The sequence below is a fragment of the Meleagris gallopavo genome, chromosome 1 (assembly GCF_000146605.3).
Source record: "Meleagris gallopavo isolate NT-WF06-2002-E0010 breed Aviagen turkey brand Nicholas breeding stock chromosome 1, Turkey_5.1, whole genome shotgun sequence".
Classification (NCBI taxonomy): Eukaryota; Metazoa; Chordata; class Aves; order Galliformes; family Phasianidae; genus Meleagris; species Meleagris gallopavo.
Window position 1 is genome coordinate 101,576,315 of NC_015011.2, and position 27,595 is coordinate 101,603,909.

General features: G+C 34.9%; 1 protein-coding gene across 1 annotated transcript; it reads right to left on the reverse strand.

Moving 5' to 3' along the window:
* On the reverse strand, positions 1-27,595 carry LTN1 (listerin E3 ubiquitin protein ligase 1). Its single transcript, XM_010722488.3, has 30 exons — positions 27,470-27,595; positions 25,338-25,541; positions 24,905-25,003; positions 23,923-24,153; positions 23,120-23,172; positions 22,607-22,787; positions 22,046-22,219; positions 20,945-21,135; positions 19,398-19,542; positions 18,318-19,106; positions 17,758-17,799; positions 16,394-16,586; positions 14,577-14,816; positions 14,090-14,243; positions 13,693-13,843; positions 12,805-13,006; positions 11,745-11,904; positions 11,430-11,534; positions 11,014-11,156; positions 9,673-9,808; positions 8,623-8,767; positions 7,821-8,034; positions 7,290-7,527; positions 6,339-6,413; positions 5,249-5,435; positions 4,639-4,810; positions 3,220-3,440; positions 2,539-2,733; positions 1,818-1,985; positions 1-1,104 (listed from the first exon to the last, which is right to left on the reverse strand). The coding sequence occupies exons 1-30, from the start codon at positions 27,509-27,511 to the stop codon at positions 1,042-1,044; spliced, it is 5,313 nt and encodes a 1,770-aa protein (XP_010720790.1). The 5' UTR covers positions 27,512-27,595; the 3' UTR covers positions 1-1,041.

A 27,595-nucleotide genomic window follows, 5' to 3' on the forward strand; every position in this document is an offset into this window, starting at 1 on the left:
TTCATTCATTCCTCTTATTTTATTGAGTTTTCCAAGGAATCTGCCATGGAACAACACCATCCAAGTTGGAGTATATTAGTATGCTACTGCTATTAAAAAAACAACAACATGAAAAAAGGTTATTGGAATGAAAACGATGTTAAATTCTGATACATCTATCATGTTCATTTAGAGCCCTTATTATTATGAGACTTTATGACTGGAATGACATGGTAAATTCAGTCATAGTTTATGCCTCAGCTAACAAAGACATTAACTGAAATAATGACAATAGAAGAATTGATTGGTGTGCACGTCTTCTTAAAAACCAGTCTGCAATAAATGGGCAGTGTTTCTCATTGTCATGCAGGAATGACAGTGCCCTTTGTACTACCTTAAACTTCAGGGTTTTCATGAGTGCTGGTTGGCTGAGGTTTTTTCAGAATATAAGACAAAGATGAATGCTCAATTTATAAATGTTAATTTAGAGCATGCTATGTTTAAATTTTACACTTTAAACAGAAGGTTATCGCCCTAAGTCCATGCCTCAATGTTTAACTGCAGCTTTTTTTTTATTATTTTTATTTTTTGTTTTACCTTTCCCATAAGAGGAACTATTGTGAACCCACATATACTATAATCAAAAAATCAAGTCTTTATGCCATCAACTCTAAATTCACCTGTTATATTAATAGGCATGATCTGGCCTTAAGTGCATGCCACCATGACACTGAAAATAAGAGGTTTTAATCAACTATGCTGTGGCTTAAACACCAATTTTCAGACATAACTCTACATCACTTAGGAATTTTTAACATATCTTAATACCTTAAAAATATACAAATCAAAATAAATTATTCTTATATATTTCTTTATATCAAAGAAGACTCTTCAATCTCTTACAAAAAAACAGTCCAGAGGTAAATATGTGTCATATCCCAACAGTCAAGATTTTTAAGTAATAGAAATTATTTCCAAGTAGTTTGCTTCTTTCAACACACAGTTTATTGCCTCTTCTTCGTGTATTACTTAGCTCACAGAAAGAAGACAGACTGTTTTATTTCAGAAAAATGTCTCTCGACAAAGTGGACAGGTGGATTTGTTGCTGGACGTGAGCCATTTGTACTGAAAAAGAAATATGACAGCTTAATAGATGAATGCAAGCTAAGTATCAAGAGCGTTGTTTTGTCACTAGTAATAAGCATTACTAGTGAATGAAGAAATCAAAACATTCATTTCACTTAAAAAACAGTTAAAAAGCCCTTTCCCCTTACATACATACATCTGTGTATGTATACACATACACTGCATGTGCAGAAGTTTTATTCTAAAGACATACAAAAACCAAACGTGCACAAAGTAATTCCTGTCCAGTCTAATCTTAGCCAAAAGTTGTGTTTTCAAAGCAGCAGGAATTCCTCTCTTGTATGGCAATACAGGTGTCAATATGCTCCAGCATACTCAATAACCATACAAAATACCTATGACATTTGGATATAGTTAATTATCCAGATTAGCAGGTCAGATGAGGAGCATGCTGTGTAAATTAATTTTTAACTTTTTCTTCTTCCTTATCCAAGCTGCTAACATCAAGATTTTCTTGCTACACCCAAGCCAGATGTAATGGCTTACATTTTAGTAAACACAAAAACTCTTCAGAGTAGAATTCCTCTCTCAGTGCATCTTAGCATAGAATTCATGCAAATTATTTTGAATTCACTTAATCCCAGATATTCCAACAAAACAAAGGAGAATTGATGTCACTGCAGTTGAACTACCTTCCTCAAACTATTAAAGGATACTTTACCTATTTAGAAGGATTTAGTGTAGGTACTTACCAAGCAAGCTGAGTGAAACTTTTTCTTGCATGTTCTGCAAGCTTTTTTGGGCAGAGAATAGTTGGAACCATGAATGACTGAAAAACAGATCATGCAATCTTCGATGCCCTCAAAACGTTTATCCACATTATTTTTCCACAGAGATAGGCCTTCCATAATACTTCCATTCTGACAGAAGAAAAAGTTATTACTATTACAGAATTCCTTCAGAATATTCTTACTGTTATACTTAAGTACATAAAGGAAATGAAACCTGAAGACTCTAAAAATCAGGTTATTGGCAACGTGTAGTTAAGTAATTTACAAAACCAACATATGAACTATACATATTAGTTTAATCTTTAGAATTGCAAACAAGCCTCTCAAAAAAAAAAATCCTTTCTTCTAAACTCAGATGATGCAACTTCAGCAATCACCAATCTCAGGTATATATTCTTTTTCAAACTATATTTGAAATGGCAATGCCACATGCTGTGACTACTGGCCCATGCCTTATGAGATCTTATAATTCTCAATTTTGGCTATGGATTTTTCAGGACTAACTACGCAGATAATTTTACCTCCCTCTTTGTTTTAACATCTGGAGAAAAGCAGATGGTAAGAGTAACAAATTCCATAAAGAAGTTTGTGATCTGAAGAGATGCATTATATAAATCTAAGTTGTATATTACTAGGAATATTGACGTATGCTTTCAAAACTAGAGGCTTTCTCTAAACTCACCTGATGTGTAAGATACGTGCTTAACTGCAGCATCCAGTTGCGCCATTGCTGAACAGCCACACCAACTCTCTTTCCACTCTCAACTGTTATAGATCCCAGTGGGTAATTTGATGGAAGCTGTATTATTAGTTCAATAAATATATCATCAACTGAATAGGTAGCAATGACTTCCCGTGCAGCAGACCGAGCTTTTACCTATGAAAAAAAATGCAAACATTAAAAATCTCTACAATCAGACACACACATCCTTCTCTAGCCTTTTTAAAATATAAGACCTGTAAGTACTACAAACATTAAATAATTTTCTTACGCTAGGAAAACATTTTTCTCAAAAGAGAATAAATTCACTCATATCTTGGCAATCTAAGAAATTAACAGCCATTTTTCAATCTAATGGCTGATTATATTTTTTTAATGAATCAAAAAGTAGTATACTAATAGCAAAATCTTCCATTTACCTCTTCTACTTTTCCAATGTTCATAAAACCCATTCTTTTTGAACTCATTCAAAACAATACTCATAAACAGACATATATCAATAGCAAGCTAAATTATGTTCTCATCAACCATGTAGAATATTAAAATGCAATCATGTAAAGTACTGTAATGGTTAAGAAACAGTGTTTCTTTCATGTTCTACAAAAAGCAAAATAAAAAAAAGGAACAACAAGTCTTACTAACCGTCATGCCATTAAATAGCTGTGTGCTAGTCTGAACAGAAGATATTTCCTGGGAAGAAAGCACGCTGCTGACATACTTGCTTGTAAATTTATCCACAACATTGAAGACACGTTTCTCACAGCTATTCCACCAAAGCCTAACCATGGCTGGCAAGTCTTTCAGTGTTATATGATACACAGAACAAGCCAAATGCGGGATCTGGGATGACAGGGCTCCCGCCCCTGTGAGAGAAAAGAAAGGACATTAAAATACCCTAATATATTATTTGCAAGTGTTGGTTCTTCTACACCATGTAGAAAACAAACAAACAAAAAAAAGCAAAACAACATGATATCAATATAAGTGCGGAAACTGAAATTCTGTTTAGTTCTCTATTTCTTAATATAACTGCTTGTTTGAATACACCCTTCTCCATCTGTCTTGTTTCTTTGTCTCTTGGAGTAACGCTTAATGGCTAGAAAATCATCTTCTGATTTTAGAAGATGAACAGTAGGTAGAATATTCAAAATCCAAAAATCAAGAATAATTTTACATTCTGGAAATTACAAACTGCTTACTTTGGAGTGATATTTGAGGTACACTGGAAGTTTGCAGTGCTCTACAGAAGTGTACAAAGAGATGATGCAGTACTTGATCTAGAGTCTGACAAGCCTGCCTGTGGCAGGGGGACTGGGACTTGATGATACTTGAGGTCCCTTCCAAACCAAGTCATGCTGTGATTCTGTGATGAGGGAAATCTTTCTCTCAAAAAATGTTCTGTTGTTAATTCCCCAAACTACCTTATTTCTGCTTTTCTGTCATCCAGATAAACAGCTTTGCAACATACAGTGATGTTCAAGCACAAGACTAAGAAATGATATCTCAGTATCTTTGTAGGTACATCAATAGATGTATCAACAACTATACAGGTACATTGAAAAAAACATTTTTAATGAAGCAACTTTCAAAACCATTTCTCTGTTCCATGTTTCTCAGCTAGAAGAAGTGGTAACTTACAATAACCAAGATTCTTCTAAACGCAATGGTAAAAGCAAGACTAATGATTTAATGTTTCAAAAATTTTAAATATTTTAAAATATATATTAAAATCCATTCTTGTTTTTACATATTCAAATAGAGAAAAAATTCAATTTAGCATTAAAAAAAATAGAAACAATGAAGAAATCCCATATCACATATTTTCATATTTTGGAATATGTGTGCATAGAGAAAAAAATACGTCGCTGCTAAGTATCATTTTCCAGTTTTGTTTCAATTATTTTTCTGTTAAATATTTCAGCTTCCTTTGAGCTTCAAATGCGGAATTATTGGGAAAAAAAATTAAATACATATATTTTATTTATTATTTTTTTATTATTATTTTTAAGCCTGAAAGGTATTAAAACCTCTCTCAAATACACAAATATAATTTTTACTAACCTTTGACATCTAAATGAAGCTCTTCAGTAAAGAAAGTTTTTGTATCCTTATTTGGAACTTCTGAAGTCAGCCCAGAAAGGACAGGGTTTTCAGGCATAAGCCTGAACAAGTGATAAAGCAGTTTGTTCAAGCTTTTAGTTCTTCTAAGGTATTGTGAATAGAGAACTCGCAGCTGGTGATGTTTGAACAAAGGAACAAACAACAACAAAAATAAGAAAAACAACAAAAACAAAGTTGAGAATAAAAAGCTTACTCTGCAAATAATACATATAAGCTTCTATATGGAGGAAAAGTTATTCTGACATTCAGAATGAGTGTTTAGAAGAGTGATCTAGTTCTTAGTAACCTTTTGAATGACTTGAAGATCATAAAATGTCACAAGCTTGTTTAAAACCAGCAAAAAAAAAAAACATTTATGAATTTTAAAATTTATTACTCTAATATTGCCATCCTCGACAGACATCTACTGATGCTTTTGGAACAGAGTCCCAGTATGTCCAAAGGAAGTAGGACAATATACAATTAAAAGAAAGAGGCCAAATATAATCTCAATACCCAAATCAAGTAAACAAACTATTAAAAAAAAAAGAAAAAAAACTAGAGCATATACCTGAGAAGAAGCCGCTTTGAAGAAAGTTAATGTCAACTTCCAAGTGAGAAGATATCCTAGAACAAGGCAGAACTCATCGCTCAAGGGCTGAATAACTGCAAACTCTCCAACTGGAATGCATTCTAGGATGTTTTCTAGCAAGAGCTCTTGGGTGGCAAGGACAGACATAAGAGCTGCTGGAGGTGATCTATGGAAAAATGTTATCTGGCATAGTAAACTGGAAACTTTAGCAGAGCATTATCTGAATTTATATTCACAACTTTCCCAGCATCCTTTAAATAAAGCAATGTATGTAGAACACAGAAGGGGTCTTTCACTACAGAAAAACTTATTTTCAGATTCACACACCACAGCTACATCTTAATATTTCTTTCTCCTGTAAATAATAGTTGGTCTCTCTCCTTCTCAGAAGAAGGATATAAACTGAATTCTTTCCACATTCTGATAGGATGAGTTTGGTATATGGCTGAGCTGATTTAAACTCCACCATGGAATGCTTAAGTTTTTCTTTAGTCAAGTCACACCAACAATGGAGCAATCAATATGATGGGTTGGGTTTTGGCAACAGATTATAACACCCTGTGCAGCTCTGTTTTAAAACACATTATTAATCATTGAACTGTGGTAAATAAGTAAAAATGATTATCCTATTCCCTATTCTAATTGTTGACTTTTTCAGATTCAATCTATATAAAACGTCTCCAATTTTGGACATCTTTAATTTATTATGTGGATAAAAGGAATAATTGAGGAAGTTGAAGCTATTGGTGCAGCTAGAAATATTCTCAATACAGCAATGCAGTTTAAACATCTTTTGAGATTTTACAGTAGAACATAGATAGTCTAATTACTTTAGTAACTGGATTCAGAAAACAATTACAAATATTGTTTCCAGTTTTAGTAAAGATACAGATGTAATCAACTATATTGTAGATTTTCAATATTCATACCTCTTATTGTCATAAGAATGTCATTTTTTCCCTTAATAGCTTCTGAAAGACAACTACTGTGCTGCAATTCTCAACTCTTTAACAAATAACAACAGGGAAAAAATATTAAAAAAGAAAGAAACATGAGGAAAAATACATACAATGCTAATTCCTCCTCTTCATCACCATAGGACTTGAGATCTTCATCATCAAATTTAGGCAACTCAGGCATTAACCTATAGAAAGACGGAAAAGAAATGAGATTTAATTTTTATTTATTTTTAATGTATCCAATGCATAGCTTTCTAATTATCAATGCCAATATTATTGACAATGAGTAAAATCAAGCAATTACTTTTTAATAACATCATGAAATCTATAAGTCATGTCATCCAAATTGGTTCCTGAATGGCAATAGCCAAAGAGCACGTAAGCCTTGCTTAGTTCTCCAAACCTCCCAAACACCTAAATTCATACTAAAGGAAACATCTCCATCTCAGAACAAAGCTCTTACAACTTAATGCCTCAGTATTATGGTAGCTTCTTATGCTCCAGTCAGCTGCTTTGCTGCCTGCATTTTGAGCAGTCAAAGGCACATAGCAATCTTTAAATTCTACGTTCACTCTTTTTGTATTAGAGATATCAAATAAGTTCACAAGAACACAACACGTTTTTCTTTACTTTCTTCATTTTCTTATCTAAATTAGTGAAAATAAGAAGGTCAGACTATTTAATGATGCTGTGGTTACCAAATCAAACCTGGAATGTTGCAGTTTACATTTCAGGATTTTAAGAGTATTAAAACAAGTGCTAAAAATAAATAACTTTACAGTTACAACAATACATATTTATAGAAAATAAAATTGTATTTTCATGTATTGCAGTAAAACTTCTCTGTATCTATTTAGTTCATTTTGACAATTAAATTTAGCATTCGTGGCTTTACATCATGTGTTCTAATCTAGAACACAAGTTGTCCGGTTAAGCATTTTTTTTCTCCATAGTGGCATATCACTTTGCTAAACATTTAAGTGCCTTTTCTAGAGCATATTTTAAAAATCAATAAATAAGGGGGAAGGAAGTGAAGAGAGTGAGACTTTTGTTGATCTTACTTATACAACATGTGGTAGACTGAAACCTGAACAGATCTAGCCCGGAAAAGCAGCAGTGGAGATAATGTATTTAACAGAGTCTGTAGATTATCTGGAAGATTTGTTTTCTGGCCTGCAACAAACTTTGCTGGTAGCTTATGGTTTAACAACTGATCCTTCGAGATGTAAGTTAGAGCTTCACCCAAAGACATTAATACGGAGTTCTGAAAAGAGCCTTCAGCTGCAGTTTTTGTTTCTCCTATACAAAAAGGAAACAGGTAAACTGTGATGCACAGTGTATGGATACTATGATAAACAAGCATAACTAGTAACAATTCAGGCTACAATTAAAAGAGTCTACCTTAAAACCAATGGAATACAATTACTTTATTAACTAGCATATGTTGAAAAATACCATTTTACTTTTATAAACATAATATTGTGTTAACATCATATTCCTATGAACCAAAAAATGTGGCCAATCAAGTTCTACTTCAGAATAGCCTGATTACATACTGCCAATGGCCTCCTTGCCAGCTGCCATATACCCACCTGTGACTTTCACAAACAGAGGTAGCAGCAAATTGTGAATTCCTTCAGAAAAGAATTCTTTCCATTCACTGACCAAATTCGCAGGAAGGTTTTCAATAGTCTTAGAAGCTGCAGGTTCAAAGTAAGCACTGAGAGCAGATGCCAGGTCACAACTGACACAGGCAAAAATCTGCACAAGTGGGACATGATAGAGTGAATGGTTTTCAGATGTTGTCTGGGAAGAAAAAAAAAAATAAAAAATAAGAGGAAGATTTCATAATAATATTTGGTTTAAAGCAGATGTTTTACATTCCTTCCCTATAGCCCAAAGTACTATTTCAAAGACTCAATTGCAAAGACTATATTATAACTATTTTAAAAGTTTAAAATACAGATTACATTTTCAATAAGACATGCTGAAATGAAATTCTAAGTCTCACCAATGTTTATAATTCTAGACTACTTCTCTTACATGACCTTCTTTACAATGATAGTCTAAAACTGCCACCAAGTGGATTCAAAAAGAAATGTATGCATCTGTAGCTTTTCCACTGCACTTGTGCAGCCAAATGAGCCACAAATGCAATGTGAAATCATCTCACTTTTCCAAACATAAAACTGTACCCAGACCATGCCTACATTTCCAAATTGCAGGAAAAAAAAAAATCTATAAAAATATAGCTGTTTCCCAGTCTAATTTTGAAATTCCTCCCTCCTTGCTCCCCATCCCCAGCCTAAATTAGCCTGTTTTGTTCCAAGAGTATTAAGAGGATTGCATTATAAACTGCAACGTAATGATTAGTAATAGTCTCTTTGATATTACCTCCAACCAAGCCAGCATGGAGCACATGATAAAGTCCCATTCATTATCAGCCAAAGGAGCTGTAGAATACCTCAGCAATAAGGGAAGGTAGCGGATCATCTCTATGTTGAAACCAAGCAATTGAGCACTTGTTTCTTTCAGATTGCTGAAATAAAAATACAACTAAAGCTTACGTATTGTCATGTTGTAACTGAAAGTATTAGTTTAATTGCCTTTGTTTTCCCAACTTAGGGCACATTAGTTTTGTTCCAGGCTACTACCCTACATGCTTTAAACACTTTGTCTTTCAAAATGAGAATCCTACATTAACTACCAATTCAAAACAAGTCAGTCAACTGGTACAAAATGGAAGATCAGAGGTACTTGTCATTTGTATGTTATTTTAACAGATTCCTAAAACTTTAAACTGCAAAATTTAGTAATTTTAACAAAATAAGAGCAAGAAAAATAGTTTTCTTTTTTAATTAATAACTTACTTAAAATATAAGCCCTCAATAGTCCCAATATTGTAAGTTATTTACAAAAGGTGTTGCCTGGATTTTTCTCACTATTCAAACAAATACTGGCACATTTTAACTCTCTGCTAGAAGTTTAGCTTTCCAAATTACAATGTCAGGTCCAGAACTTTAGAAAACTTTGATACCTAACTTAAGTGTCTTTCTCCTACCTTAAGCAATCACAGTTTTGAACTGAATCTTCAGCTACACCTGCAAAACTGTTCAGTTCTGTATGCTTTGAAAACAACTTGAAAGTCCTCCTAGTTTTCCAGCTTTGCTTACAAGACAGAATTACTGTCAGGTTGACTTTCTTACATATGCTTACCTTCAGGTAATTCCTTTCAGTATGACTTATTAGATACTTCACAAAGCAATCTTAAACTGCAAGATGCAATTCAACAGAAACTTAAAAATATAGTACTAAAATGGTGGATGACAGCATTAAGTTATTATTTTCTTGGTCTTGTTTGAGTTCACAACCACCCCATATTTTTAAACTCTTTAGAAATTGGGAAAAAAAAAAACAGTGAAAATATCTCAAAGTTGCACCCACCAGCTAAAGAGGAAGCTGTCCTCATTATCATTTTTCCAAGATATTATGATTTTTAGTACTCCGGGTAAGAGGTGATCACAACCAAAACTTTTGTCTTTCAAGCAGGAATTCAAAATGGAGAGACACCCAAAAGCTCCTACGATACAACAAAAATATTATGTCTCAGGAGGCATTAATTATCAAGGTAAGATAAACATTAGAACAAGCATAGATTGGACCCAATATCATAACAGAGCTTGGACAGCAGCTATTTTCTTTTAACACTTAATCTGTAGGTGCCATTATTAAATTAGAAGTACTATAAGCTAAACGCTCAAACCAATAACCAAAAAACTCCTGTAAGATTCACAACAAACTAAGCCTAAAGAGCAAGCATTATAAAAACTGTAACAGTAGAAACATTATCTTCAATTGCTACACGAAACTAACATTGAAGATTTCCTTAATTAAAGGACATTCATTTGAAAGATCTCATCCAAAAACATGAGAATGCTACCAAGGGACAGATGCCAACAGTTTAAAATGGCCATAGAGATTTTTTTTTCAATTTAAGTGTGGTTCTGTTAAAAAAGAAACCATAGAAATAAACCTTCATTTTTATTTTATTTTTTTATATATAGACAAGTTAATAAGACGATGTGCAAGAAATCATGAAAAAAAAAGTATCAAGACAGAATAGAAGGTTTTGGTTTGTTTGTTTGTTTGTTCTTAAGATCACACGTAATTCAAATACGTAGAAGGATTTTGTGTATTTCTGAAGATTTCTGTAAAAAAGTTTTCAGTCTTATTCTTTCTACAGGATATTCAAAGCAATTATAACACATCAATTACCTCATTAAGTAATTTTTCAAAAGCTGTTAGAGATGTGCATGTACAGCAGTTCTTACTCAGCACATGACGTAGCATTCACTATATGAACTGCTCAAAAAACTAATTATGAACTTCAAAGGAATTCTCACTAAAACCAGTCACAACACTAACAGTAAACAACAGAAATATTTTGCATGCTATAAAAAGCTGAAAATGATGAATTGAAAATTCCAGTGTTTGCAAATGTGTTCAAATCAGACAGACCAAACAAGGAGGCTGTATCAAAATTCTTTTGACTGATATTGTTAATTTTTAAGTTCTAATTTTAGACCGGGCATGTATAGATGCACTTCCTTATAAAGACAGAAAACCACAATGCCAAACAGTCTAGAAGAAATACGCAAACTGTAGACACGTTCATTTCTAGTAAAATTGATATGATTATAGTTAATTCACATAAAAGCAAACATTATTACAAAATAATGTTCTTAAATTATAATGAAGTATGCTGAGGTAGAAAACCATACTGACCATCAGTACTGGAGAGCTCTGTCTGTGGACATGTCATAAGTTTGGCCACGCAGTGAAAAACAAGTTCTCTCTTCTCTTCCTCAATTAAAAAGGGTGATAGGCACTGAAGTGTATGCAATCTGCCCTCTGTTAATGGCAGAAACCTATTCAAACAAGCAGAAATTCAAAAATAAACTCAAAACTTTAACTAGTAAACAAAATGATAACTGCTTCATATTGATCTAGAGGCCACTTAACAGCCTGCAACGTAACTAATCCCACACACTATACAACATTTCATTTTTGCATATCACATATATATATGACCAAATTTTCAGTCTTCAAATGTTGATCATCAGAATCAGTATCATTTAACATCAGCAATATTTGCAATGTCTATTTTGTTTAAGAGATGACAGGCAACAGTATTTAGATACCCTTCGCTCGTCTTAAAAAGCTTTTTCATCTCATAGGATACAGCGTCTTCTCCATGAATCACTTTGGCCATGGTTAAGGACCAGAGTCTTCCGTGTTCCTCTGATCTTCAAAAGAAGAAAATAGATCCTAGTTAATATACACATAACATGAACAGTTCACCACACAAGCGTTTGGATGAAATATGAAACAATATACATAAGGAAAACTATAGCATTTAACAGAAGTGCTTAACAGTCAATACTCTACACACTGCAAAGTATAAAGACAGAGCTAAGGGCTGTACTGTGGTTGAGGTTTTACTTGTTCTTACATACCTATCAAATATTGTTTGCTGAAGGTTAGTTGTATTACTGAGTGCACTGAACTTCTCATATGTGATGTGCATTTCTTCTAACATATGTAGATATTCCAGAAGCAGATAAGGAGGATTCTCCAATTCTTCAATCCATTGTAATGAATACAACAGTTCTGCAACTAATTCAACAACAAAACCAACTGCTGAGTATATTCAATGGATAGGTAAGAAGTCTGGTTTTTGTTATAGTTGTTGGGTTGTTTTAATGTATTTGTAATGCATTAAGACAACAACAGTTATACACAATCTCAGATATTTCAGAGCACAAACTGGGTTATTTGACATTACAGCATAAAACACAAAAGAAGAAAAAGGAAGAATAAACCACTATAGATGTACAAAAAGTTTTAAAGGAAATGAAGCACAAGAAGTTTACACCCTCTTCGTAACATTTTTTTAATATACATTTCTGCAGACAAGGCAAACAAGATCTAAATCCAGAGCACAAACAAACAAAAACTAAATAGATAGCTAGCATGTGCTTGGTTTTTTGTTTTTTGTTTTTTTTTTCCCTCTAATTGGTTTACAAAGACCTACACTGAACAATTACACTTTTCTTCACAGTGGGACATCTAGAGGTAGAATTGTTAATCTGACTATGCTGTCTCTGATCTTACATTTTTATAAACCAAAAGAAATTAAATTTCATCCAGTAGAATTCAGAAAAGGTGCATCTAAATGCTAAAGGCTTTTATTTGATGGCATGGATACAGCTACTGTTATCCACTCACCCCAATGCACCATACACACTTTGGCGAGGAACAACTTTGAGATTCACTGTAAATTCAAACTTCCCTAAAATCAAAGTCCTGTTGAGATAGCATGTATATAAAGCAAAAGGCCCTAAAAGTGTAAGTACACACTCATACTTAAAAAGGAGACCTGAAGCAAAACTATATGCATATATATTTCTGATACTCATGTGCTAAACTTTCATTATTCAATTCTAAATCAACCTGAATTGACAATCAGAACTACTACAAAATCAAACTCCTTTAAATTTTACCACTGTAACTTACTTATATTGTCAATTTTCTTTCTTTCAGCATCCTCATTTCCCTTCACCATATCATTTTCCAGTACAAGTAGCACCATTTTACTTAATAAGGCTGAAGTACACAGATGTCCTGGAAGTTTAGTTGTGCCACATAGCTTAACACATGATCCCAAATGTTCACAATTCATACTCAGCCTTCCTTCCAAAAGAGGTTTGTGCATCCACTGTAATACGTGCATAAAAAGTTTATGAACAAATGATTGAGATCTAAAAATGATATACAGAAGATGATCTATTTAATGTTAAAAATTCACAACGATTAAAAAATAACCACAGAAGATACAAGTTTATACCAAGAGCATAATATTGAGGATCACCCCCTTGTGTACATAACAAATAAATCCACAGCAGTTACTTGAGCCTGCATTATTGCCTCTGAAATAAACACATACATTTAGAATGCTATACAGCTTAAAAAAAAAAAAAAATAGTAGGGTTACTGAAGATTAGTAGTTGGACAGAAAATTATTGCTCTCTCTCGATCTAGTCATGCCAGCATTTTGTTTACAATCAGCACATCAAGTTACCCTGCAGATATTAGTGTTACACAAAAAATAATCTTATAGATTAGTTTACTTATAGAATATCTTCAGGAGATATATTCTGACAGACAAAATTTCAGAGTTGCAAAGTAAGTTGCCAACATTTCATGCGAAAAAGTATAATTTCACAGATTTTGCTTGTCTCCAGCAGTACTGATGGGGCCATAACCATACAGATTTTGTCCAACAGAGATAGAGGCCAAAAAGAACCACAGGACACATGCTGCTATGTATAATCACACCTGAAATGTCATGCAATTGGAGACAGGTAAGGTTAACTATAATGTGAAAATCAATTATTTTCATACCTCAGCAGAAAGAGACTCACGTAATTTTTCCCATTCAGTTCTGTTTGGCATAACGTGCTCAATATAAGCTCCCACAAGACATCCAGACTGTCTGTCAGCTTCCAGAAGTGTAGACAATAAGTCACTAACTGCAGAGATCAAAACCTGAAGGCTGAGAAAAACAAAAAATGCTGCAAACAAGTTTGGCACTATCAAGCAAAATCTTGTTTTATAAAATAGAGAATGCTATTTACATGCTATGTTTTAATTATGCTTTTAAGCCATAGTTCCCACGTCTGACAGGTTTAAAAAACTCTAAATAATGCAGATGCCAAGTAAATATGGAATTGTATAGGTTTGATCTTCATTTGTTTTAGGGAACAACATACTATGACATGGACATGCGCATCACAATTACCTTTTGACATCTAAAGAGGAAGACTGAATTTGATTCTTGATCCATAGTGCAGATTTATGCAAAAAGGTGCTCTGATTCTGCATATTCCGAAGATGACGGACGAGCGAATTTACACCAGATATCCAAGTGTGCTTTAACTTGCTTGCAAGCAAATCTATTGTAAAAAAATAAAATAAAAAATAAAAAGCTGCATCTTAGAGCAATGATCACGTGACTAATGGTGCTAGAGCAAGTAGAGAATTCTTTTTTCTACATTATTACACATGATCACTGTCATGGGCAAATATGTAAATTTCTGGCTGCAGAACAATTTTAAAGTTAACTTTTATACATAAGTAATATTTTGTCTGAGATTAAGAGCGATTATTTTCACCCCCTAGCTGATAATCCATCTCACAACAAGATCTAAGAGGTAAGTAAAATGACTGACAAAAAAATAACAGTACAAAACCAGACATGGTGAGAAACACTTCTTCCTTCAGATCACCTGTTAAATGTGTGGCATCCTGCCTCTGAGCACAAAGTTGGAAGATGGTAAGCAGCAAGTCTTCTGAGGATGGCATCAGTAAACACCCTTTAACTGAACTGAAAAAGCTTGAAGCTACATCACAGATAAAAGATACAGATGGTTCAGTATTTCCAGCTTCTGAAAGATCCTTAGCTTTAGACAGTGCTGCTTGAAGTTTATCAATAATCCTTTTGACGTAAGTTTCACCAATCAAAGATTCTGTTAGGAACAGGAAAAGAACAACGAGCTTTGATAAGTTAACAAACGATATCTCAAAGACATAATATGTACCTACATGCTTTTTATTTACTAATACGGCATGCAAAAATCAACTGCAAAGTAGTTGCAGTCTTATGGATACCTAAACTCTTATCCTTCTTCAACAACCATCTTGGATCAGGTAGCCAAGTATCCCTATAGTCAAATATCTTTATCTAAACCAGCTTAGGTAAAAGACATACGAACAGAGCAAATGCAGGGTGATACCTTTAACCCTTCTCTGACTTCCTAATTTCTGGCAACCCATTGTGAGCCAGAGATTCCACATGGACATTGGATATAATTAACCCAGCCGATCTATCTCCTATGAATATCACTCCCTTTCTGGCTGAATCTATGTAGGCTACTTCCATTTATACTCAAACTCCACAGCATACTGTTGCATTGAGTTCCACTAATTATCAACTGTATGAAGCAGCATGCCTATGTCTTTCCTCAGGCTTTAAACATAGAAACATTGGGTTCTTCTCTTTTAAAAAAACAATGAGAAGATCCTTCCTATTTGCATTTTTTCATATGAATTACAGAGTTTATGGCTCTTTATCAAAAACAAACCCCTTTGTAAACTTCCTTCGTAAGCTGAAGAGTTCTCATTCTTTTGATTCTAAACAGAAACCATCACTTTTGTCTAACAAATTCTTTGGATATTTTCTGATTTTATTGTAGACTTTTTTTTAAAAAAAAAACAACAAGCAAACAAACAAAAAAACATTTAAGTGAACAAGAATACTGAAGTGACCAAAACTACAGACCATAATCAAGATATTGACATCCTAGCGCTAACAATGATATTCATTGGTCCTCAGTTTTTCTGACAACAGTTCCTAAAAACTGATTCTGAATTTTAACAGTTCACTGAAGAGAGAAAGCCACAGTTAATTTCTCCCTGGACATACTTTTTATATTTATTAGTCACAAATTTCAGTTTTATTTTTGTCAGTTAATCATTCAGTATCATAACATACTGCTACAAATCCCTGCATTTTAGTTACGATTAATCTGAATAACGTATCAGAAATAATTACCACCCTTTCACAATTCATCCTTATTTCCCTTTAACTCCTATCACTTAATAGTTTACCGAGCCATGAAAAGCCTTTCCTTTTACTTCATCCAGTTTACCTTGAGAAATTCAGAAGAGAGAACACATCAAAAATCTTTTTGAAAGTCATATACTCTACTCTGACTTACACAAGTAAGTCGAGAAGAACCCTGAAGGTCTCTTAGACTTCATCCAACATGCAGTAAAAGACGTCACAAATCACCCAACAATAAATGAATGCCTTGAGCTTAGCATTATATTCAAGTTCTACAAGTTGATAAACAGCCAAGTCACTGAGAAATCAGCCCCAGGACACCATGAACCATAACGAATCAAGTTGGTTGAAGTTTCTGTCTGGAGAGAGGAAGGAGTTCTGATGCTCCTCTACACCGAAACTTCCAGAATTCTGGTAACAAAAACCAAGTTTAAGTGCAGTATTTACAATTCACAAACTCCAAAGATGAAATATGTTTACCATTTTTAATGTGTTGTGACAACACCAAGCTCAGGACGGTCCATTTTTCTGAAGAGGATGATTCTGGTGAGGTTGCTATTGGTTTTAAACCCAGGTGACACAGATCATCTGCCAGCATGACAAGTCTTTCTCCAAGCATATCTCCTTTCAGCCACCCAGAGATTAACGAGAGTTTTGTTGTGCTAGAGCATGCCTGAGTGACAAAAAGAAAATAACTCTTATAATCTTTTGAAGCTACTAACTTCTATTATGAAGTATAAGATTAATATGCAGTCCCCAGAAACCACAAATCAAACCTACACAAGCAGGAATCCTACTGGGTCAGAAACAATAAGTCTCTAGGTAAATATGTCTGTGATCATTCCCTTAGTTTCCTTTTTGGCTAAAGACAAGACAGCAATTTACTGCTAGATTAGACTTCTACTTCAAGGTGAAGCAAGACACCTTCTAAGAGCTCTCCTTTTTTTCTCTTCTCCAACTACAGAGGCCAGAGAATGCCTAAATCGGGGTAAAAAAAGAGCTAACTTTCTGGTAACTAAACCTTTTGGCTGAAATAAAATTTATTTACAGCATCTGAATTTCTCTAAAAACAGATGACAGGTCACAATCAGAAAAGCATTGTAAATAATAATGGGATAAAAGCTTCAAAAAAAAAAAATACATAGTATCTGTAAGGAAATGTACTATTGTAAACCCAGTAGATAATCAGTCAAATGATGCAAGTTATTGTCAAAAAAATTTGTAATACACTCCATATTTCATCCCATGCATTCACTTGCATACCAATTTTTCAATATCCTTGTGCAGAAATAATGGGATACTACCTTTTTCTTGTGCACACAATTTATGGGTGATAATCATTTCACAGCATGCTGTCTAGATCCCTAATCCATCACTATTTCATAGTCTTCAAAAACAATACAGCAACTTACATACCTATTTTTGAAGCAAATATGAACTCTATGATAATAAACAGAGAAAGATAACACAAGTATTGGTGATAATCCCAAAATTATCAGTCTAACACCCAGCTCCATTTTCTCTAGTTTTGAAGAGATGCCCAGAAACGAATCAGGAATCTTCTGGCTCAAAGGGCAAGTTGATCAAAAATAGAAGGGACAAAGATGCATGGATGTTTTGTGTGCACACGTGTGGGATTTTTCTGTTCATTTCTAAGACTAACCCTAGTTCTAAATGGGGTTAAAACAAACACTTTGAAAGTATTGCTGCATTACTTTACCATTAGTTTGAAAAAAAAAAAGTAGTAAGAAAAAGGGGTTTAATACATCTAAATCTCAAAGATAAAACTAGAGAAACATTAAAAACTAAGCAAAATAACAAAAAAAAAAAGTCTAAAGAAGTACCTTCTCAATTATCTGGAGAAAAACAATCCATTTCAGGTCCATCTAGAAGAAAAACAAAATTCCAGAAAATTTAACAGAAAGTATTTACTGAATTGGAAGTATTTAATATCTTTTTCTGTTAGTTGTAAAATTTGATTTTCTGCAAGTGATAAGCACAAGTTGCTAAGTTTCAAAGTAACAAAGTTATTTATCAGTTATTTTGCCTCCCAACTCTCTCTCTAGCATCTAGACCAATAAAGGCGTGTAATTAAAAGAAAGGCCTCCCATGACTAAGCATAAAAGCACACTGTATGAAGATGAAGAATAGAGAACTTCTCTGATGTTACTTTTATCTATATATGTAAATATATATGTAAACAATTATTTTTACATATATTTATATTAAAATATAACTCCAACACTGTAACGTCTACCTTTTCTAAATCTACTTCTGTTTGGTTGAACAAGCTCACACAGAATATAACTCACTCTACATCTGCAAAATAAAGAGATTTAATACCCACATAGCATAAAAAATAGTAACTTCAGCAAAATCTATTAAGAAAATACTCAAGACATACCTTCATTAAATCATCAAGAATGACTTTCCTTTCATCATTACTGTTGCAACAGTTAAGCACACTGTACAAAATATCAACCAGAAAATGCATGTCTTTCCTCCAGTCTTCTTTAAGCCAAGTTATTAAATTCATATAGAGAAATTGTACAGATGGATTTTCATTATGAACTTTTATGTCTTCTTGAGATTCAGCTGGAGGACAACTTGCATTGCTTCCCGGCTCTAGAAGTACTTGAAAAACTCTGTTAGATGAAAAAGAGTTGAGGAGGGCAGAAAGGAATTTCAAATGCTGCTCTGATTTCTGTTCATTGACATATACAATACTCAGCTCAGAAAGGTGGCAGACTAAATTTTCTAAAGGTTCTTTCCTTAGAATTGAACTATGCTGCAGGTCAGCTTGTATTTCAGAGCCACTATTATTCCTCACTTCTGTGATCTTTCCATTCTCCGTGTTCCTTTCAGATTCATCCTCATCTGAAAATTTTACTTTTAGGGATTTTCTATTGTTTAGTTTCGTAGCAGTCTTTGGATTTTGAAGAAATTCCAGCATATCAGATATGGCAAACAATGTCTTCTCATCAGCCTCCAACTTATCAACATGAAGTATACACATTTTTAAAAGACGGTCCCAAAAATTTGACAATAGTTTCTGGAAAACTTCATTTGTATTATCATCACTAGAGACTTCAGCTTTCGCTTCCCAGGAGCTTATTGTTTCTGCTAGTTGATAAAATAATGGTCCATTTTGTAACCTGGGCTCCTGAAGTACAGCATCAGTTAGAGGAATTAGCTATAAAGCAAAAAATAAAAATAAATTGATCCAACTAGAAAAGCTTTTCATTGTTCCTAATACCAGGAAATTCTATCATTTTGAAAAACATTCTGGAAACCAAGACCAAAAACCTCAAAACTATTAAGACTGAATTTATACCAAGGGAAATATTGAACAACTTTAATAACATTATTTTTCACCATAAAATCTAGTGAGATTTTGAACAGAGAAATAAATCCTGACAGAAGTTGATGGCTTTAGCTTTGAACTATTACATGCATGTGAAAGAACAGTAGGTAGTTTTAATACCTGGTCATATATTAACATCTGATGTATTTGTCTTTGTTCATCTTCATCTATTTTCTGTAGTATGGCAAAGCGCAGACATTCCATAAAAGTAGTTATAATTGCTGAACTCTCTGAAGGACTGGCTAGTGCCCGCTCATTTGACAACCTGTTGAAAGGTAACAGTGGGAGGTGGAAGTAGGAACAGTCAGTTGTCTAAGCTTCAGAGAAAGTGTAATACTTCAATGTAACCCTGATTATGTTGCTTTTATCCAGACAAAACCCATTTAGTTGTTAGACAGAAACGAATTCAAGAGGAAATGCTCAAAGAGTCAAAACAATAAAACTAGGCATGTAATACAAATTATATTAACATATCTTTTTCATCTTGTTTCAATATTAAATAGAAAGGGAAAAAAAACACCAAACAACTATGTAAATTGAGGAAACTTCTCCAATCAAGAATACAATTTACTGTTTCAGCTACTTGTAAAAGGTCACAAAAGCTCACCTACAGTTTTCTGTACACACTAAACAGGTTTAGGTGCTCATGAAACATTTAGCTGTTGTACTAAGGGACATGGATTAGTGGGAAAATACTGCTGGCTAGTGGATGGTTGGACTGGACAGTCTTGGAGGTGATTCCATGATTTTACTATTCTATGAGATGCTATTATTATTTTAAGCCTGTAGCTTATGTTATAATACAAAAAGAAAGGAACTAATCACTACAAGGAAAAAAATGAAAAAAATACACAAAAAGCCATCGAAAGAAGGTTTCACCACAAGTTTGATTCAGAGTGACCTTGATGCTTAAATCACCATTTAAAGACCACACAAAATTACTGTACAGTACTACTTTCTCAAAGAACTCTGCTAATGATCACCTCGCCATCAGTCAAGAACTCATTTTAGTTTAAATACGTTTGGTTTAAATAATTTTAGTCTTTCAGAAAAATATATATATTTTGAGTATATAATGCATACAAAGTATGTAAATTACATTTGACAGACAGCTGCTATTGACATTTTAAAGGAAAAAATACGGTAGCAGTTCAAATCCTTTAAAATCAATATAACAAGAATTAAACGTCCTGCACATAGTAGGTTTCACAACCACAACACTAACCCTCAGTAATCTCTATAATAAAGTGAGACCTTTTCACTGGCAAGAAGAACCTGATGTCTCTGAAGTAATTCAACTTGAAATTCATTTCCCATTTTTCCTTTCAAAACTTATCATGGAATAAACACAAAACCTTTGACAAAGAAAGATGTTTTTGGCAAAGAATATGTAACAAAAATCACACAGGAGGTTCAACAGGATAGAAACAGCTGCAAAGGACTGACTTCAGCACTTTGACTTTACATATGCAAAAGTAATCTGAAAATGTTATTTTCAGATACAATAGCAAAGAAAGTGGTTTCTCCCCCCGAAAATGAATGATACATGCATATTTAAATATCCTCAAGCCAAGAGATATAGTTACCTATGTTTAAATACTTAAAGATTAGTCCTGTTTCCAAATATAAGAGACTGATAACAAATAAGTGCAGTTTCTGGTTCATACCCTTGAATCACTGAGCTGAAAAAAGTTCTGAAATATTCCAGCTTTGGTTCTGTGATGCCAGGAGGTATCTTGCTAATGAATGGCAAAATATTTGGGTATATAACAGTAGCTAGCCCTCGTCCACCTTCTCGAAGTACTGTCCACAGTTTTGGTAGAACTCCTTTTCTGGCATTTACATGACTCCAACAGTCCTAGGGAAATAAATACACTTAATGTAAACTAAAAGAGAAGGTGTTACTTTGGAGGAACTCCTTAGATAGACATTTAATCTATCTGGTTAAGTTGTAGCTGAAGCAATTCACTGTAAAATTTAAATTGATTTCCCCTATTTTTAGAAATCATTATTTTAGCTGTGAATTTTTACAAGTAATTGTGATAAAACTGCAGTTAAACACTTTTCTTTAACGATGCTGCACTTAAGAATTTTTCATAAAAAATTATTAGCATAACTGCTTCCTTATTTAATTCTTTTCTTATCATTAAGAACAAACATCGATTTCAAAATCCTAACTTCAGAAGCATCACTAACTTCAAAACTTCCTGAAAAAAAACCTTCTGATGATTACAAAATACCTCAGCACTTTCTTCTCACACCTTAAAGATTTTCATCCTCTGACCTATCGTCATTCAAGATATCTACAACAAAGCTGTTTAACGTGTACCATGTATGTTTATGGGAAGCACTGCTAGTCCTGCTCTTTAATTCAGTGAATCTGATATTTCATTCTAAAAAATAATTTAAAAAGTTTGGAACTAAGAATTAAGTCAGAAGAGAAAACAAAGAAAGCAAAAAAGTACTGAAGGTCATTTTTGTAACCTTCTTCAACCAAGAAAAAACGTTCTATCTATTTTTAATCCAACAGATTCAACTTAACTTAATTAAACTTATAAAACTACCCCTCTGGATACAACAGATTTGCAAGTTACACTGATACATTAAGGAGCAGGAAGGAGCGTGAAGCATTGATAAGTTCATGTTATTAATTAAGAAGAAAACTCAGATAAGCTGTTCTTTATTCCACACAAATAATTCTGGTACCTGGTAAAAAATTAAATGCAACATTCCAGTAAAACATCTGCCCCTTAGGTCTATTATGTTACCTCAATAGTGGCAATAGCATGAAGGACAGCTTCCCAAAGAGCAGGACACACCACTGCATCACTGTCATCAATATTGAGAAGAACAGCGGGACAAACTCTTGGTGCTTCAGCTTTCACCAGCTCAGGCAAGTACTGGCAAAAAGCAGAAGCCAGCTCAAAGAAAGCTGAACGAACCTGACGGACCACAGAAGAACAAAATCATTAGGCAAATGGCAACACATAGTTATATAACATTACTTTTAAAGACAACAGGCAGGCTCCATATTTTGGTACAACAGCAAAGGTTTAAATATTATTAAAATAACTTTTAATATTTTAAAATAATTTGGTCCTTGATAACATGCATTTTACTAACATTACATTTCACTTCCTAATACATCTCCTGTTAGGCGAAATTTAGAACAATATTATTCATTTATGGTCTAGAAGTCTAGAACTGTTTCAAACATAATCCAACAAAAAATAGAGTTCATTCTTGAAGGACACAAGAAATTCATATCTGCTTAAATCCAATGCATTGTCTTGAATGAAAACTCACCAAAACAATTAAAATAAAATTACCTGTGGTGTGCTGTGTTTACCATATTTCCAAAATTTGTTTTGAGACAGAAGCGACATTAATTTTTCCTCCAATGAATGCACCTCTTTCTTTGGCAGCATGCTAAGCAACTTTTTTAAAGCTAACAAGGAACAGGTCAAAATCCGGAAAAATTTGGCTTCTCTTTCTTCCTCTGGTACAGTTCTCAGAAAAACAAAAGAACACAAAATTAAAGTGAACCCTAAATTAATCAGCAGGCTTTCCATATGCTCCAGTGCTACCAAATTATTCTATTAAGTACTAGAGTTTCAAGTCATCCCATCTTCCACAGCTATTTGTAAATACGACTTTAAAAGATCTGAAACAGGAATTAGGCAACTGATAAGTATAAATACTTTCACAAACCCCAAGGAAAGTTGCTGGGATCTAGAGTCACATAACTATTCTCTCTCTTTAACAGAGCTAGATCCACTACCTCAGCAAGAAGAGTAAAACTCAACATAGACCAAGAGTTAAACCTATTTAGGTTAGCATACTGAGGATCACTGAGCGTGTCAGGTGTTTCTTTCAGAAGATGATCTTGAAGAACCTAGGGAGAAAAAAATAATAACAATATATCTATGCACATACATACACACAAGAGTATAATACTAATGTGAATAGTATAGCTTACATACTATTCAGAAACAGCTCTACAGTAAAACTTGCGAATCCCTGAGCTGAGTTTCCTAAATATATTACAGACATGCTAGTGAGCAAGAACAGTTTTACTGACCCCCAATGGCTGTTGTTGAATCCAGGCTTTCTAATACTCAAGCTGCACTGACATGTTTCTCGCAAAAAAAGATGATAAACTGAGGCAAAACAAAATGGTTAAGTTGGCATTCAATGGCCAGCAATGCAAACTTTATCTTCTTAAATTCAGTTTCAAATATGAATAGCAGAATAATATTAAACTTGGTAGCAATACCACTTGTTGGGGGCATTCTGAAACAGTGTTCAGCATTCTTTAATCATCCACTATTGCAGCTAATCTGCATCATTATTCTAACTGTCAGCAACATTATTTGATGATTGAGCATCACTACAGAGAAATGCATGCAGTAACATTCATCTTATTAATTCTTCTGGTTGTATGGTTCCATTGCAACAACATGTGAAAAAACAAGAGCTATCTTTGTATCAGCCTTTTCTTCACATTAGTAGGAGCACAGCTTCAGGTGAAAAACAAATTTATCTTACTGAAATTTAACGATGAATAGGTGGAGACAGGATGAGTTTTGAACTTTTAATAGAAGTTGATACATACACACGAAGTCTTAAAGAAATACCAACTCACATTAAGAATTTCATCTTTACAGAACGCTAAGGCTTCGGGTTGTTTGCTTGAAGGAAAAGCTTTTTCAAAAGCTTCTTTTGCAGCAGAAGCAGCAGGGGAGTAAGTGTCACATTGTGCAATTAGCCAGTATCCCATGATACTTTTTAAGTAAGGCGCCAAGTGTTTTTTCACTTTAAGAATCAGCTGCTCAAAAGATTGCTGAGTTGCTTCTCGAACACGGCGATCGTGATCCTGTTGAAGTGAAAAGAAGTATATTTCTGATGCCAAGCATTTCAAAGCAAAAGAAATCACACACACACACACACACAAAAAGCTGCTTTTGTTTCTCTCAGTTCAGCCATTTTTTGCAATGAATCAAGCTATGTAGATTTGAATATTCAAATACTCCTAAATAAAGAAGAGTCCTAAGTTCACACCAACATATTCCTGATATATTACACATCTAGAACCATAAACTTTCCCAGACATAACTACAGTCATATCTCTATTTTATACAAACACTTAACAGAAAGACAGGAGGAAAGAAAAACAAAGTCTTGAAGACACTGTGAATTGAAACTACCGTAAGTCTGTAAAATTGTGCACTTATTTGCAGTTTCTCTGTGTATATATGTTTATTTGTATATCAATTTACATCACGATTTTCTATGCTCTTGGCTTCTAAAAGAAACATCAGGGATGATTTTAATGGATTCTAATGATTCATTTTGATCAATATCACGTTTTCAATAGTAGCCATTCCAGATGGAGGTATCACAATTAAAGAACGACAAGGTCCAAACAGCAGAAAGAGCCCAGGCATCAACAGTTGAAGGTTACCCCACTGCCAATACAGAAACATCTCATTAACAAAGAACGCTACTTTCCCTCATTTTCTTTTTCCTAGAATAAGCCAACAATTCCAACAAAAAATAAGACCACCTTATGTGTTTTTACAGGAAACATTCAGGGAAATTTCTAATCTATATAGTTTTGTACTTACTAGTGAGATTTTACAATAAATTCTTGGCCAGTAAGGAAGAACACCTTTAACAACTTCTGCTTCTCTTTCTTTGCACATCGCACCAAACTCTTGCATAGCCTAAAAAAAAAGATATCAGCATGATTTAAGAACTGACACATAGCCACATTTTCCAGTTTACTAGCTTCTACTAGATACTGCAACTCTCTTTCAAAAATTAATTTATTTCTTCAAGTTCAGCATCCATAGAGTTAATTTTACGAATGCTCTGTCAGCACTGTCTGATGGGCAGCCTTAAAAGTCTTTCAAATTATCTTCTGTACTGCAGCTTTAATAAATATACTGGTATGAACATACAACCAGATACCTTGATAGATTCCTCTCCAAACCCTCAGAAAGTCAGGACAGCTCTTCCAATATAAATTTTTTTATTGGGTAGAAAGTATACACTTACTTTTAATTTTGTTATGATATCCCTTTTAGAGAGTTTTCGCAAGACCATTCGAAAATCAGCATCCACGAGGCTGTCTATTTCCTCTGCACCCTGAACTGCAGGAACATAACCTAGATCACTCTGCGATGTTCCAAAGCCAATAAACCCAGGCACTGTTCCACGTTCTTTGGCGAGGAGCTCTGCAGCCCGGCCACTGCTAGAAGGCTAGCAAAGGACAGAGACATCAGTCAGCTATACACATCGATCACTTATTTAATTTTGCATGCATCAGGCATTCAAAATAACGATACGATTTATAATTAACCTTCTATTTAAAACAAAGCCTAAAGGGACACCCACAATTTAAACATTGAAATCTGACCTAGCAAATTATTTTCCTCTTTATTTTCAACATTCCATTTCCTTATTATGTCTATAATCCATGAACACTGATGGAAATTTATATTATTTTTACAAGTACAAAAAAAAAAGTTTAATAGAGAATTCATTTCATAAGTTAACAATTTATTAAGAAAATATTTCTCTTTCTTCACTGCTGCTTTTCCAAGTTCTTCTCACATTATTGTCTATGAACCAACACTGCTCCTGCGACACGCCCAGGGGGTTAGGAGGAAAACTTAGACACCCACCAAGGAACCCTACCAGCAACAAAGTAAAGGGTCAAGAACAATTTAGAAGAATGAATCGAAAGGATACATATATAAGACAATGTAACACTGTCCCATCAGACTGCAGTGAGCTGTTGGAGTTGAGCATTTATGCTTGGCCCCAGTTAACACACTGCTCATGCTATGGCCTAACATTTATTTCAAGAATGCTCTTCTGAACAGACTGTACTGAAACTGAGGGATGCTTTAAAGTTATCTGTAATATTGTATCATAGAATCCAACAATAGAATCATTAAGATTGGAAAAGACCACTAAGGTCATCCAGTCCAACCGTCAGCCTACCCCCACTAACCACCTCTTTCACATTCACATGATTCTTGACCATCTCCAGGGACAGTGACTCCACCACCCGCCTGGGCATCCTGTGCCAGTGCTTCACCACTCTTTCTGAAATTGTTCTTAATATCCAACCTAAACCTCCCCAGAACAAAATGATATCATTACCTCTCATCACTGTCACCTGAAAGAAGAGGCTGACCCCCACTCTGCTACAACCTCTTTTCAGGCAGCTGTAGAGAGCAATGAGGTCTCCAGAATGAATTACTGTTTCCTCAGCCACTTCCCATAAGACTTGTGCTCCAGATCCTTTACCTGCTTTGCTGTCCTTCTTTGGACTTCAGGCAAAGGCCTCAACACCTTTCTCATAGTGAGGGGTGCAAAACTGAATACTCCAGTGCAGCCTGGAATACAGGGGATGACCATCTCCCTGGTACTGCTGGCGGCATTATTTCTGACACAAACCAGGATGTAGTTGGCCCTCTTGGCCACCTCAGCACACTGCTGGTGCATGTTCAGCAGGCTGATGACCAATACCCCCACATTCTTTTCCTTCACACAGCCTGCCAGCCACGCTGCCCTAAGTCTGTAGTACTGCATGGGTTATTGTGGCCAAAGCACAGGACCCAGCACTCAGTCTTGCTGGACCTCAGAGGGTTGCCTTCAGTCCACTGGTCCAGTCTACCCAGATCGCTCTGTAGAACCTTCCTACCCTAATACACACCAAATACTTTTTAATTCATAATGGTCACTAGCTTTGTTTTGGGCTAATGACAACTTGCTGAGGTTCACCCTACTTTCCTAATTCCCCTCTGACACACAAGACACACGGACACACTACCCACAGTAGTAAGATACTTTTCCTGTGCATGAAACCTCAGCGCCAGTGACGTGCCCTACGGTATCCCTTCAGTAGACGGTGGGCTGGGTCAGAGGTACCCAAAAACACCCCTCACCGGCACCTCGGTCAAGTTTCACCCAGGCCACACAAACCCCAGTCCAGCAAGGAGCCGTCCCGCGGCCCCTACGAAGGGAACGGACGGAGTAGGGCGGCTTCAACTGCCCACCAGCGGCGGAGGCCACGAACCGCGAAGCCGCGCTCCGCCACCCGCCCGTCCGCCCACCGAGGCTGGGCAAGACGGCCCCACAGAGGGGAGCAGGACAGGAAGGCCGCAGCGCTCACCTACCCGCACATTGCCCTTGGTCCGCTGCTTGTTCTTGCCCCCCATGGCTGCGGCGGCGGCGCTACGGGCCGAGGACCGGCGTTTCCGGAAAGACAAGTAGCAGCGATGCGCGGGAGGGGAGGGGTCAGC

Bases quoted from the DNA above. Each gene is read 5' to 3' on its own strand.
- LTN1 (XM_010722488.3), bottom strand. From the start codon at position 27,511: ATGGGGGGCAAGAACAAGCAGCGGACCAAGGGCAATGTGCGG. The intron at 8,768-9,672 runs GTGGGTGCAACT...TTTTTATTTCAG, and splicing joins GACAGCTTCCTCTTTAGCTG to CAATCTGAAAGAAACAAGTG. The intron at 2,734-3,219 runs GTTAGTAAGACT...TTTTTTTCATAG, and splicing joins AGCTATTTAATGGCATGACG to GTAAAAGCTCGGTCTGCTGC.